The 15,167-nt window shown below is 43.3% G+C and overlaps 1 protein-coding gene across 1 annotated transcript in view; it reads right to left on the bottom strand.

Moving 5' to 3' along the window:
- Nucleotides 1–1,550: 1,550 nt before the first annotated feature.
- The window catches only part of LOC128368638 (serine/threonine-protein kinase BRSK2-like), a 44,901-nt gene continuing 31,284 nt past the window's right edge, over nt 1,551–15,167 (bottom strand). Inside the window, exons 5-10 of the mRNA XM_053329531.1 lie at nt 14,703–14,910; nt 13,900–13,948; nt 12,813–12,936; nt 9,499–9,679; nt 8,768–8,857; nt 1,551–1,726 (exon numbers count right to left, since the gene is read on the bottom strand). Of these exons, the coding sequence (XP_053185506.1) occupies nt 1,551–1,726; nt 8,768–8,857; nt 9,499–9,679; nt 12,813–12,936; nt 13,900–13,948; nt 14,703–14,910 (828 nt within the window). The remainder of the gene's footprint in view (nt 1,727–8,767; nt 8,858–9,498; nt 9,680–12,812; nt 12,937–13,899; nt 13,949–14,702; nt 14,911–15,167) is intronic.

The raw sequence follows: 15,167 nt of genomic DNA, 5'->3' as shown, positions 1-15,167 counted from the left end.
GAGATTCTTCTCTAGAGTAAAACATTTATTTTAATGTTGTGCCAACACTAAGAAAAGCTACGTGTTCATAAGCAAGCAGGCTCATTAGCTCGGTTGCTAACGGAACTTTTCACAGTTGCTCCGAAAGACATTTGTAACATTAATCCTTGTTGTAAATCATCCTCTTTGTAAAGTAGTTTATACTTAAAGTAAAGTCAAACTAGACTGTCTCTCTGTCGTAAATTCAATGTTTTTAAAAAAATGAGCACAGATTTCATTTTATTCCATTGGAACGATTTGTTTCCTGCGTGAACCTTTTCTTCTCCGTGTCAGTAGCGCTGGTGTGACCTAGCCTCCGCAGGAATAAGCTAAACATGGCAACACAAGTCTAAAACATAATGTCACAACTACACTTTTTGTACATACGGAACATTATTTAGTCTGTACAACAGAATAGATCATTCATTTATGTAATATCACCTTCCCCCAAATTCCCCCCCAACCCCCCCCATCCCCATCCCACCAACCCGTCGCCCCCATTTAATCATACTTCTATGGGCAACCCTTTTTAAAACTGCAAGAACCCATTTTACAGAAACGCCGCAACAGAGCGAGCTCAAAAAATCCTGCCGTTCACAAAGAAAGACGACATTTAAAAAGAATTACAATCCAGCCAGCGTTTGTCCGTCTATCGGTCCGTCCGTCTCAGCTTCTCCAACCACTTCCTGTTTGTCAAGCGTGTGCAAGTCATTACATCCCGCAAAGAAGTTTGTGTCGAGGAGTACATACAGTATGTGTTTCTTGTTTTGTTTTGTTGTTTTTTTTTACTTTTTATGTACATGTTGGAGAAATAGAAGAAAGAGAAAAGAGGAGGAGGAGGAGGAGGAAGGATGTATGAGTGTGTAGATTGACAAACATCACTGTCTTAAGGCTTTTTTAAAATCTTTTTACAACTCTTCCGAGATGTGTTTGTTCTTGGTGGGGGGGGGGGGGGGCGATGTGGACTCTACTGATGCGGCTGGAGAAAGGACTCGAAGAGAAAGGAGAATGGGGGAGGTTTTGGGTTGGTAGTGAAGCGAAGTATGTGTGTGTGTGGGGGGGAGTGAGGGGTGAGGGGAAGGGTCCTCTGTCTTTTCTTCAGTTTCGGACTCTCTTGGCTGTCGGCCGGTCCCGAAGAGCCGCCGAGGTTAATAGTTATTATGGATGATTCCTGGTGGCAAAGACAAGTCAAGCCATCACACATGTGAGGAGGACACAAACCCACTGAAAGACCCACCGGGACACAGAGAGGGACACAATATAGAGGGGGGAGGGGAGGAGGGGGCAAAGCTACATTTGCTACTTATTGTAAAATACTGATTTTTAACTTTTAAACTGAGATAGCCATTCCCATTATACAGTACAAAATTTATAGGCAAAAAGTAGATTTCCTTCTTTTTTTTTTATTGTTTATGTAGTTGTTGTTTTCAGTCCTAGCTAAAGGGCAAAGTTAGCAGCTCTCCTCTGTCGTTCTTTGTTTTAATGACCTGATAACTGCTTTTTTCGTCTAGTCATGCACAGCTACCGCTTCCTTAAGGTTGTTCCTGTGTCCTGTTGCTGGCGGCCGTCTTTGTTTTGTCTTTGCCGGGGGGGCATTTAGAGTCATTGGGCGGGGGCTGGTTGGGCTTGCTGCTGGGGGCATGCTTGGCAGGGGAGCTAGGCGTGGCAGGGGCGCCAGGGGAGTGGGACGCTTGGATGTTCTTCTCGTCTGAAAAAAGCTGTTTAATTACGTCAAAGAAGTTACTCAACGGGCTGCCTACACAGACGGGAAGAAAAGAAAAAACAAAGAGAGAGAGAGAGAGAGAGAGAGAACAAACAACAGATGAGCAATGGGGTTAACGCGAGGAGAGGAGGTGGTGATGGAGGGATGAGAGGAGGACTGGAGCTAGAGAAAAGGAGACTCTTTAGCCGGAGGGGGGAAGGAAGCGACAGGGAGGTGTAAAGGTTATTAAAGCCAAAGCAGAGGTAGCACCAAAAGGAGCTAATACAGGGGAGCTAACGAAACGTCCCAAAAGGTTTGGAAAGAAGTCAAAATGTTCGTGATTTTATATTTTGATCAATGTCGGCTTCAGAGTCTCAGTTTCACCCGCTGTGGAGAGCTAACCTGAACGTTGGAAGACAGTTCAACTTCTTAATATCAAAGATTAACTGGAATAAAGAACATAAGGATTTAACCAGGGTCTACTTTTAAGGGTTATTAAATGAGCACATTATCTATATTTTAAGTCGTGACGAACCACCGAACAAAGGAAGGTTGTCAAGTGATATGAGACTAGATATCGTCTTAGATTTTGGATATATATCGTAATATCGCGATATGTCATCAGAGTTGTCTTTTTCCTGGTATATATAATTACCATATAATATATATATATATAATTTTCTGAACTTACCAGACTGTTCTAGCTTTGTCATTATATCCACGTTACTGATGATATTTAATCAAAAATGTTATAGTGTAAATATTTTAGTGAAAACCTCGAAATCTCTACAATATTCTTGCGATAGAGATATTTGGTCTAAAATATCATGATATTTGATTTTGTCCATATCGCCCAACTCTATTGGGGGCAATTGTAAAGAAAACACATTTTTTTGTTTACATTAAGCTTAGAGGAAGCTGCACCATTACCGTCGATATCCGAACATGCTTCATGTTTATTCATCAAAACTAAAAAAACCTTGAAACGGCAACAATTCCCAAATGTTAATTATACGCTGATCTGACAAACAAAACATGCTAATTTGGGAAACTGACTTACAAGTTTTCAGGGTTTAAAAACAAATTGTTAATAAAAGGTCTTGACTATGTTTGGTCAATAAAAGAATAGATTAACATTTTAAAGTCTGTCTTAAAGTTTAAATCTAGAATCTGAGTAAGTGTTGTCAGTGTCAATCTTTTTTACTAAGAGGAAAGAAATATATTTGATTTGTCCAGGTCAGAATATCGAAACCTTAAATTAGCTTTTGCTTTTTCTCACTTTTAGTTTTACAGGACAGTTTTTCTCTGTACGACCGTCTTCCAAAGCTCCCGTAAACTCTCCGTCACATCAACATCCATTTCTTAAGACAAAGGTTTTTTTTTTTGGTAAATGCTTTAAAACAGTCATGAGTGAATAAAATAAACATGCACCAATACAACAACACAGTACACACATTAATCCACAATCACTTATCATCCCCAAAAGGTTAGTCTTCAAACACTTGGAAACATCTTTTATTGGCTTTGTGGGTTTTTTTTTTTTTTTTTTTTTTTGCTGATGAATAGAAACAAATGTCAGAGTGAAAGCTTGTGATAACTTACCATCGTTTTCTCTCCGACAAACACAAGTGACGTTGTGCCATTCTGGTGTCTGATATTTATTTTTTATTATTTTTCAGTGAGTTTTAAATATGGAAAGTTTATGAGGAAGCAGGCGTTAACCATGCAGAGGGTTACTAAAGGTCAGTTGAGCCGCACACACACACACACACGTTAACACATTCACACGATTAAATATGTTTAAATTATCAAGTCATTTACTCTGAAAGTTATAAAAAAAAAATCTGTTTTTCTGAGTAATTTATTTTTTGGTCTGTTTTTTGAGGTAATTATTTCTGTTTTTCTGAGTAATCTTTTTTCCTGTTTTTTGGGGTAATTATTTTTCTGTTTTTCATGGTAAACTCTCATTAAAGTGTGAAAGTGTCCAATGTTTTGAATGCCTCTAAACTCAGAAAAAATATTAGCCCGAAAAACAGAAAAGAAAAAATTACTCAGAAAATAAAACAAAAAAAAAATTACCCCGAAAAACCAACCATAAAAATAAATTACTCAGAAAAACAGAAATAATTACCTCGAAAAACTGAAAAAAAACTACGCAAAAAAAAATTATCCGCACAAAACGATCAAAAAAAAATTACTCCGAAAAACAGAAAAAAATTACGCTGAAAAAAAAATTACCTTCGAAAACCGATCCAAAACAAATCAAAAACCAATCCAAAAAAAACTTGCGTAGAAAAACAGACTAAAAAAAATTACGCAGAAAAACAGAAATTACCGCAAAAAACCGATCAACAAAAAACTAAAAAATGTTTTTAATCAAAATTATAATTTTTTTAATTCAAGTGAATGCAATACGCTTCCGTAAGTTGGAGCCAAGAGTTTTCTCATCTGTTTTCTTTATAAATGAATATCTGAGTTTCTGTCTGCTGTAAATGACTTGTTAAGATTAACATACGTGGTTACCAGTTAACACACACACACGCACACACACACACACACACACACTCGTGTTAGTGCAAACAGGGTGTGTAGGTGACAGGCCTCCACCACGCTGCCAGTGTGTGTTAAAAGCCAGAGCTTAAAGAGCTTCCGGTCTCTCTAGGTCTTACCACGCTTGGAGGATTTACTCGGTAAAGAAGCAGAGCGCTGAGAGCCATCTGAGAGCAGAGGACAGTGTGAGAAACACCGGCCGGCTCCCCGAGGCCTCCACACACTCACCGCCAGTCAGCTGACGGCAAACATCAGCAGCAGCAGCAGCATCATCATCGCACTCCAGACACAATGAATGTTCAGCTCGTTTAACACAGTTTACTCTTTCAAAATAAAAGGTTTTAATGTGTTGAGTTGTAGTTTGAGGAGTTTCCTACAACTTTTGTTCCTCTCAGTATTTTCTGTTTTAAAGACGAGAAGCTGCAAAGTTTACTGGAGTTTATTCACTTTTTCTAGTTTAAACCTTTTTTAAATTAACAAAGTTCAGCTGCTTTTAATTTGAAGGAATACAAAAAACTCCCATAGAACTCTACCAACTCAGCAGTATATGTACTTTTTATTATAAGTAATAAGTAAGTAAGTAACACATTTTTTAGTGCAGTCTATAAATACCAATCAAAGGAGTATTCATGACATTAATTAACTATGTTGCGTGATCAATTTTACATTATTTTAATCTATCTGTATAAATAAGAAGAATTAATTACTTCCTCTTTCCTGTTTGTTTGATTTTAAAGGCTCGTCTTCATCCATTTATAGCTAATTGTAGTATGTATCGTCTTATCGTACATTAACGTGATTATCAGCATCATCATGTCTATATATGGACTTATCATATGATACATGGACATGACCTTTGACCTCAGTATTGCCACACTTCACATCAGGCAGGGAACTCTGGTCCTCAGAAATGAGGCCAACGTGGAAGTAACTTAGAGCTGCATTCTATCAAAAGGCCACCAGGGGGCGACCGTCTCTATACAAGTCAATGGAGAATTCACCAACTTCTCACTCCAGGTGCATGCTGGGAAAAATAAAAACGCGGATTCTACTAATATGGGCATGAGGCGGGGCCATGGGCGGAGCGGTGAGGTTGCTATGGTTACAAGGGCTGGATCTCGAGGACATTGGTCAATCAACCTGTCAATCAGGACGTAGCCACGCCCCTAATGCATACCCTGCTTTATCGTCACATATAAAATCAGGGAGGCCAAAATGTCCCAAATGAACATCATACTGCATTGAAGAAGGCTTTAAACTAGCGATTGAGACCATAAACACATTTTGAAAACGTTTACTGAGGTTAGAAATCAAGTGAGAAGTTGGTGAATTCTCCATTGACTTGTATAGAGACGGTCGCCCCCTGGTGGCCCTTTGGTAGAATGCAGCTCTAAGTTACTTCTGGGTTGGCTTCATTTCAGAGGACCAGAACTCCCCGCCTGGTTGCAACCAGCTCCTAGTATCAGTATCGGCCAATTGCATCGGTGCAGATCAATCATGTTGGATTAAAGTCAAGATTTTAGCAACTTAATCATTTTATTTATTACGTTTTTGAGTTAAAATCAGTTGAGGTTACTCTGAGAAACAGGCTGAACATTCACTCTGGTGGATTTTACCTCTTTAAAATCAGTCTGACACACGATATCTCAACCACACACACACACTCACACACACACACACACACACTCACACACAGAGGAGGCTTCAGTATCATTATGTTTGTAGAACTTGTTTTTTTATCACATGCAGATTTTCTGGTTGATCATCAGCAAACACATCATCACATGTAGCGTGTTCTGTTTGCTCTTCAGTCAGTTTACATGCAGGCAGTACATCAGTCTGAGTGTGAGGCAAACACACTCAAGATGTGTGTTAACGCCGCCCGGAGGCACACACACACACACACACACACACACACACACAGTTTGGCGCGTGTGTGTGTGTGTGTGCAGAGGGTTTTTGGGTTGAGCATGCGAGCGACTCAGATCATCCATGATGTGGCGTTAAAGAAGTGAAGCTGTGGATGAGGAGAAGCAGGGAGGCGTGAGGAGGCAAGCCAGAGGAGGAGCGAGAGAGAGAGAGGGAGAGAGAGAGAAAGAGAGAGAAGGAGAGAGAGGGAGAGAGAGGGAGGGAGAGAGGGAGAGAGAGAGAAAGAGAAAGAGAGAGAGAGGGAGAGAGGGAGGGAGAGAGAGAGAAAGAGAATGAGAGAGAGTCAGAGAGGGAGGGAGAGAGAGAGAGAAAGAGAATGAGAGAGAGGGAGGGAGAGAGAGAGACAGAGAGATAGAGAGAAAGAGAGAGAGAGAGAGTCAGAGAGAGAGAGAGAGAAAGAGAATGAGAGAGAGGGAGGGAGAGAGAGAGACAGAGAGGGAGTGAGAGAGACAGAGAGAGGAAGAGAGAGACAGAGAGAGAGAGAGAGATGTGGGTTATTGCACATCTACATGGAGGAAGAGGAGGAGGAGGAAGAGGAAGAGGAAGTGACTGAGGTTGTGCATACAGTGCCTGATAACAGTTCCCATCTGTGGTAAGTGACTGGTCAGACTGGTCAGACTGGTTCTTACTGGTCTCTTTGTGTTTTAAATGATAGTTTGGATTTTTTTTGTGTGTAAATCTTTTAATTACAGAAACATTTAAAGTGTCAGCTGATCAACGACAAGAAACTGAAGAACAGAAAAAGTAAAGATTTTAACACTGATTCATTTAAACTGAACTCAACTGTTTTGACTCAGCTTTATAATTAAGTTTTATCTGGTTTGTTTCTTGGTGACATAAAAAGTAAAAGAAAGAAAGAGAAGTTATGTGCATAATAAATACATCAGCTGTATGTGTTTTAATTAAAGCTGCTCTGACCTTCTATATAACTGTACTGCATTGTCCTTGTATTGTCATTTTATATTCTATTATGTTTATATTATTGATGTGGAAATGAGCAGTTTTATAGTTTAATAGTTTATAGTTTTCACTAGTCTCCATTCAGATAAATGTTTGGATGGTAAATATGAAATTTAGTTTTCAACACAAAGAAAATATAGAAAAAAGTTACTATAATGGATTTTTTCACTTCTATTCTTCTTCTTCATTGTCTTACTTACATTTGGGGATAAACATGTTCTCAGTTTTGGAGCCGATGCTTTCAGGGTTATAAAGGAAGTATAAAACGGCTGTGAGCTCCATTTTTTCTTTTTGACATTTTGGGAAATGATCTCCATTAAAAATCTGCTGAATCAGCTGTTAACGGATCCTGTTTGCAGTGGAGCTACTGATTATATAGACAACTATCACTGATCACTGTGATACTGAAGAAAACTTGTAATCTGATGATTCTCAGGTCACTTCTGAAGTTCTTAAGTCTTTTTTTCTAAGATCTCTAAGCAGATTTACAGATTAAAATCTTTTTTATGATTTAAAGAACACTGAAAACCTCTGAGACCATAAAGACGACCTGGTGAAGGTTTGAGAGTCAATTAGTTATAATTTGGAGATATAAATAAAAATGGATCGATTGATTGATTGAATAAACCATCTGGAATATATATAAATAGTTTTCTTAACTTGTGGATGGTTAGAATTCATTTCATGATGCTTTGAGGCTTAAAATGTGAAAATAAGTTAGTTTTGCATATTATTGAAACACAGTAATAAAAGTCAGATAATTTGACCTGAAAACGTTTTTTTTTGAACAGATATGACTTTTTTGTGACTCAGTAAAGTAAGATTTAAAATTTTACCCTCCAACCTGACATTTAATCTCAGTTAAAGTTTATTTTATAACATCACTAATAATCTGAATCAAATAATCCAAACTATCAGTATTAACACAGCAGCTTCTCTCTCAGTAACACACCTGGACCCTGAAGGCAGCGTGTGTGTGTGTGTGTGTGTGTGTGTGTGTGTGTGTGTGCCTCCATGCATGTTGTAGTTACTCTCCTTCACCAGCAGAGGGGACCATTATCAAGTGAATAACCACAGATACACTGACAGCAACACTACGATGTCCAAACACTAACAAACAAAAAAAAAACACTAACAGGGACGAGCGGAGAAACACAGAGTCACTCTTTCTTTTCTTCCATATTTTCAAAATAAAAGAAAAAATAAATAAATCCATCCATCTGTCTTTAGGCAGCCCAACAAGAAGATTTCATAGATTTATGGGATTGCTTCCTGAACTCTTTATAATATTATAATATCCTGACCTGCATGCACAAAGAAAACAGCTGATCCTCACATGTAGAGAGAGAGTGTGTGTGTGTGAAAGTGTGTGTGTAGGTGTGTGTGTAAGTGTGTTGCCATGGTTATGTGGCAGGGTCATGCACGTGGAGAAGCAGTGTGCCGAGCCGAGCCGAGCCGAGCTGAGCGGGTCCGAGCCGAGGAAGGAGCCGCGCTGTGAGGCTGTGAAGAGTGCCAGGATGCCGGAGGAAGAGGAGGAAGGGGAGGGGGCTGTGAGGAAGAGGAGGGGGGGAGGGGGGAGGGGGGGGGTGGCGAGGGGGGTGGACTTACCAGAGATTTGGGGCTGGGAGCCGGGCTGGTCGGAGCTGAGCAGCTGAGCCTGGATGGTTTCAACCACACGCTTGAAACGCCGGCTGGGACCTGAACGCAACACGAGAACACTTTATGTAACTCAGGGGGGTCAAACATGAGGCACGGGGGCCAGAACAGGACAGCTGAGGAGTCCGATCCGGACCACTTTCCTTCCTTCTTTCCATCCATCTTTCCTTCCTGTCATCCTTCCTTCATTCTGTCCTTCCTTCTATCTGTCCTTCATCCTTTTCTTCCTTCCTTCATTCTGTCCGTCCTTCCTTCCTTTCTTCCCTCTTTTCTTCCCTCCTTCCTTCCATCTTTCCTTCCTTCCTTTCTTCCCTCCTTTCTTCCTTCCTTTCTTCCTTCCTTTCTTCCCTCCTTCCTTCCATCTTTCCTTCCTCCCTTTCTTCCTTCTTCCTCCAAGGGAGGAAGGAGAGAAAGAAGGACAGAGGAAAGAAGGAAGAGAGGAAGGAAGGATGGAAGGGAGGAAGAAGAAGGAAAAGAGGAAGGGAGGGAAGGAAGGAAAGAAGGAACTTCTCGATCATTAAACCAATTAATCAATTAACATCTAAAAATCTTTGTTTCACCAAACTGACACAGACTTGAGTACTTCCTGCCGTGTGTGTGTGTGTGTGTGTGTGTGTGTGTGTGTGTGTGCGTGAGCGTGTGTGTGTGTGTGTGTGTGCGTGTGTGTGTGTGTGTGTGTGTACCTGACAGCAGGGTGAAGGTGACGGAGTAGATGCCGTTCTCCTTGGTGGCTCCGCTGCTCTCCGTGTAAGTGATGTCAACCTGGAACTTCACCGGCTTCTGGAAAACCGTCGGACCGGCCGTCGACTTGTACTCCGCCCGGAAACTGGTCTGAGAGATGACGCTGTGGCTCAGACTGGGGATCTGAGAGAGGAGGAGGAAGAGGTGGAGGAGGGGGAGGAGGAGGGACAAGAGGAGGAGTAGGAAGAGAAGGAGGAGAAAGAAGTGGAGGTAAAGGAAGAGGAGAAAAAGGAGGAGAGAGAGGAGTTGGAAAAGGATGAGGAGGAAGGAGAGGTGAAGGAGGAGGAAGAGGAGGAGGAAGAAGAGGTGAAGGAGGAGGAGGAAGAGGAGGAGGGAGAGGAGGAGGAGGAAGAGGAGCAGGAGGAAGAAGAAGAGGTAGAGGAGGAGGAAGAAGAGGAGGAGGAGGAGAAAGAAGAGGTGGAGGAGAATGAGAGAAGGAGGAGGAAGTGGGAGTAGGGAGAGGAAGGAGAGGTGGAGGAAGGGGAGGAGGAGGGAGGGGAGGAGGAAGAAGAAGAGGGAGAGGAGAAAGAAGAGGAGGGAAAGGAGGAGGTGGAGGAGGAAGAGGAAAAAGAGGAGGAGGAACGAGGAAAAGGAGGAAAAAGAGGAGGAAGAAGAGGAGGAGGAGAAAGAAAAGGAGGAGGTGGAGGAGGAGAAGGTAGAGGTGGAGGAGGAGAGGAAAGAAGAAGAGGAGGAAGAGGAGAAAAGGAGGACGAAGAAGAAGGAGGAAGAGGAAGTGTCAGTGAACAGGCTGAGTCAGCAGAAACACAGATTAACAACTTCCTGCGTCAGTGAGAGATGGAGCCGCTCTGAGAGGAAGAGGAAGAGGAAGAGGAAGAGGAGAGCGAGTGTCGGATCTGTTACATTTAAACATGCCACTGTGTTTTGCAGCGTCAGCGTCGGGGTTGCCGTTGACAACGAGATGATGATGCTGACATGAAACAACTGGACTGTTGTGATGTCACTCCTTCTCTCTTTCTTTCCTCTGTCCTTCTTTCCTTCCTTCTTTCCTTTCCTCCCTTCTTCCCTCCTTTCTTTCCTTCTTCCTTCCTTCCTTCCTCCCTCTCTCTCTCCCTTCCTTCCTTATTCCTTCCTCTCTCCCTCCCTCCTCCCTCCCTCCCTCCGTCCCTCCTTCTCTCTTTCTGTGCTTCTTTCCTACCTTCCTTCCTTCCTTCTTTCCTTTCCTCCCTTCTTCCTTCCCTCCTTCCTTCCTTCCTTCCTTCCTTCCTCCCTCCTTTCCTTCCTTATTCATCCCTCCTTCCTTCCTCCCTCCTTTCCTTCCTTCCTCCCTCCCTCCCTCCCTCCCTCCTTCTCTCTTTCCTTCCTTCTTTCCTTTCCTTCCTCCCTCCCTTCCTTGACTCGAGGACAACAGGAGGGTTAACAAACTCGCTTACAGGAAAGAGGAAAACCTGAGCTAGTAAAAACTACATTTGTAATATTTAGTCCTCGTCGTTTCTCATCAGTGAGAGTAGTTCTTTCCTTTCCTTTCCTCCCTTCCTCAGTGAGAGTAGTTCTTTCCTTTCCTCCCTTCCTCAGTGAGAGTAGTTCTTTCCTTTCCTTTCCTCCCTTCCTCAGTGAGAGTAGTTCTTTCCTTTCCTCCCTTCCTCAGTGAGAGTAGTTCTTTCCTTTCCTTTCCTCCCTTCCTCAGTGAGAGTAGTTCTTTCCTTTCCTCCCTTCCTCAGTGAGAGTAGTTCTTTCCTTTCCTTTCCTTTCCTCCCTTCCTCAGTGAGAGTAGTTCTTTCCTTTCCTTTCGTCCCTTCCTCAGTGAGAGTAGTTCTTTCCTTTCCTCCCTTCCTCAGTGAGAGTAGTTCTTTCCTTTCCTTTCCTCCCTTCCTCAATGAGAGTAGTTCTTTCCTTTCCTTTCCTCCATTCCTCAGTGAGAGTAGTTCTTTCCTTTCCTCCCTTCATCAGTGAGAGTAGTTCTTTCCTTTCCTTTCCTCCCTTCCTCAGTGAGAGTAGTTCTTTCCTTTCCTTTCCTCCCTTCCTGAGTGAGAGTAGTTCTTTCCTTTCCTCCCTTCCTCAGTGAGAGTAGTTCTTTCCTTTCCTCCCTTCCTCAGTGAGAGTAGTTCTTTCCTTTCCTTTCCTCCCTTCATCAGTGAGAGTAGTTCTTTCCTTTCCTTTCCTCCCTTCCTCAGTGAGAGTAGTTCTTTCCTTTCCTTTCCTCCCTTCCTGAGTGAGAGTAGTTCTTTCCTTTCCTCCCTTCCTCAGTGAGAGTAGTTCTTTCCTTTCCTTTCCTCCCTTCATCAGTGAGAGTAGTTCTTTCCTTTCCTTTCCTTCCTTCCTCAGTGAGAGTAGTTCTTTCCTTTCCTTTCCTCCCTTCCTCAGTGAGAGTAGAAACATGTTTAAGGAGGAATGAGAGCGATGTGTGTAGTTTAGTCTCTGACGGAGCGAGCGTCTTCCTGCTGAGCTGTTTGCAGCCAGATGAAGGAAAAAGATGCAGATTCAGAATAAAAGTGAAGCTGAAAACGCTCCGTCAGGTTTCCAGGCTGCTGCGTCGAAGCTTTTCAGACACAGAAATACTTTAGTTTATTCTCTAGTTCAGACTCCTGCTGCTCCTCACACCTTACTTTCTTTTATCTTACACTGAATCTGATAAATAACCTTTAAAGTTCTCCACTGCTTTTATTTTGGTAAACTTTACTGAGGACAGAGAAGAGACATACTACATACTTCTATACTACATACTTCATACTACTACATACTACATAGTACATACTTCTATACTTCTATACTACATACTACATACTTCTATACTACATACTTCTATACTACTCCCTACATACTACTATACTACACACTAAAGGACCAGCTAGTAAGCAGACCGTTTACACTGTAGTAAACTACACGATTACCCACAATGCATTTGGTTCCTACCCGAGCTGAAATCATCAGGCTGAAGCTGATTTCATTTTGGCTCTAACTCTGTAAATAAACCACTTTATCCACATTTCTAACCTTTTTAGGAAGAAAGTAAAGTAGCCCTTGTCTTTTATTATTAAGAAAACCTTAAAGATATAATTGGTGCTTTTATTTTGAAAACAGGAAGTGAACATACTCTGGCTGTAGCTAACTTGAAACCACTGTTTTTTTTCAGAAGTTGCATTGCATCTTGGGTAATTTGAGTGTGAGTAGTCAGCTCTTGATGCATACTACAGTTGAAACACACTACATACTTCAAATGACGTCAGAGTGGACAGAGAAACAGAAACAGGAACAGGAAGTGGTGATGTGGTGATGTGGTGAAAACCAGGAGACTCACGGAGAGGAAGGCGTGGACGATGTCGGCCTTTATAGAGCTCAGAGGTTTGTCTCTGATCACGATGAAGATCTGCTCTTCTTTCTCCAGGTTGATGAAGTTACCGAACCACGACTTCTTAGCCAGTCTGCAGAGAGAGAGAGAGGGAGAGAGACAGAGAGAGAGAGAGCGAGAGGGAGAGAGAAAGAGAGAGCGAGGGGGAGAGAGAGAGAGAGATAGAGAGGGGGAGAGAGAGAGAGAGAGAGAGAACAGAAGATTAAACTATTAAAAGCTTTAATAACTCAGAGGTGATGAATCTCTCTCATGTTCTTGTTATCAGACATACGACAGCATCAAAGCTCCGTCTAGATCAGGGAGGTCAAACATGAGGCTCGTGGGCTAGAATCGGCCCTCCGAGGAGTCCAATCAGGCCCACTTCTCTTCCTTCCATCTGTTCTTTCTTTCTTTCTTTCTTGTCTTCTCTTCCTCCCATCCTTCCCTTCCTTCCTTCCTTCCTCTTTTCCTTTCTCCTTCTCTCCCTCCTCCCTTCCTTCTGTCCTTCTTTCCTTCCTTCTTTCCTCCGTCCTTCCTTCCCTTCCTTCCTCCTCCGGTCCACCCTTCCTTCCTTCTTTCCTTCCTTTCTCCTATCCTTTCTCCTTCCCTCCCTCCTACCTTCCTTCCTTCCTGTCTTCTCTTCCTTTCCTTCTTTCCTCCCTTCCTTCTTTCCTCCGTCCTTCTTTCCCTTCCTCCCGTCCACCCTTCCTTCCTTCCTTCCTTCCTTCCATCGGTTCTTTCTTAATTAACACCTCTAACATAATCCTTCCTAAAGATTTATTTATTTTTATTTATTTTAACTGATTTTACACAGACTAGTATGTGAAACCCCAAATATTCTTATTATAATGTGATTATTATACTGGTAAACTGACTTCTATCCATTACTTTAATATAAAACAACCATAAAAACTCTTAACCACACTTTAAACAGTTTATATTTATACATCTGGGCTCTGGATCACATGTGGGTAAAATAAAATCAAATAAAGGAACTCATAAAATAAAGTTTCCATAAACAAACTCTTCGGTTCTCATCAGAACATTTGTTACTCACTCTGGAGACGAGTCTGGAGTCAGACTGGACATGTCCTCCTGCGTGGGAACTGTGGAACACAAAGAGGTCAAAGGTCACAGAGTTAGACCCACCTAAACCTAAACCTCCAGATTCACTCTGCTCAAAATCTGCCTCTTTATTAACCCTCCTGTTGTTCTCAGGTCAAGGAAGGAAGGAAGGGATGAAGGAAGGAGAGGAGTAAGTAGGGAGGGAGGAAAAGAGGGAGGAAGGAAAAGAGGGAGGAAGGAAAAGAGGGAGGAAGAAGGAAGGAAGGGAGGAAAGGAGTAAGGAGGGAGGGAGGAAGGAAGACAGGAAGGAAGGAAAGGAGTAAGGAAGGAAGGAAAGGAGTAAGGAGGGAGGGAGGAAGGAAGGAAAGGAGTAAGGAGGGAGGGATGAGGGAACGGAGGGAGGGAGGAAGGAAAGGAGGAAGGAGGGAGGGAGGAAAAGAGTAAGGAGGGAGGGAGGAAGGAAGGAAAGGAGTAAGGAGGGAGGGAGGAAAAAAAGGAGGGAGGAAGGAGGGAGGGAGGAGGGAGGAAGGAAGGAAGGGAGGGAGGGAGGGAGGAAGGAAAGGAGGGAGGAAGGAAGGAAAGAAGGGAGGGAGGAAGGAAAGGAGAGAGGAGGGAGGGAGGAAGGATGGAAGGAAGTGAGGAAATAAGTATAGAAGGAAGGAAAGAAGGAACAGTCAAGAGAGGGCGACAGGAGGGTTAAAAAATCTGATTGTTATAATTATAAAATAATAACCATGGTGATAATAACCCCCCCCCCCCCTTCTCCTCCCCTCTCCCCCCCCTCCCCCTCCTCACCTTGCATTTTCCTGCGGTGGAAGCGCGGCGAGCCCAGGAAGCTGTTCTTGATGGAGTTGAGTCTCGTCCTCCAGGGCATCCCCCCGATGGAGGGGCTGGGGGGCGGCGTGGGGCTGGGGGTCCCCGCCGGGCTGTCCTTGGGCGTGTGCACGGGGGTGCCTTTAGGGGTGGGGAGGGGGCTCCCTCGGGGGGAGGGGTGGGGGGTCACCTGCGTGATGGGGACAGATTTGCCGTTGTGGTCAGGGTGGAGGTGGTGACGACGAAGGGGGGACATCGGAGGCACGGGGGACAGAGGGATGGACAATTTGGGGGGGACGGTGAGGGGGGGGTGGCGCCTCACGCGGGGGCTATTGGGGATGCAAGGGGCGAGAGGTTGGCAGGGGGTGGAGGGCTCGGATTTGGGGGCGGGAGGGGGCCGGGCGGTGTTGGGGAGCGGGTTGGATCGGGTGGTTTGGAGGGGCTTTT

Source organism: Scomber japonicus, chromosome 1 (assembly GCF_027409825.1).
Source record: "Scomber japonicus isolate fScoJap1 chromosome 1, fScoJap1.pri, whole genome shotgun sequence".
In the NCBI taxonomy this organism is placed as follows: Eukaryota; Metazoa; Chordata; class Actinopteri; order Scombriformes; family Scombridae; genus Scomber; species Scomber japonicus.
This window is presented reverse-complemented; position numbering and strand designations above follow the sequence as displayed.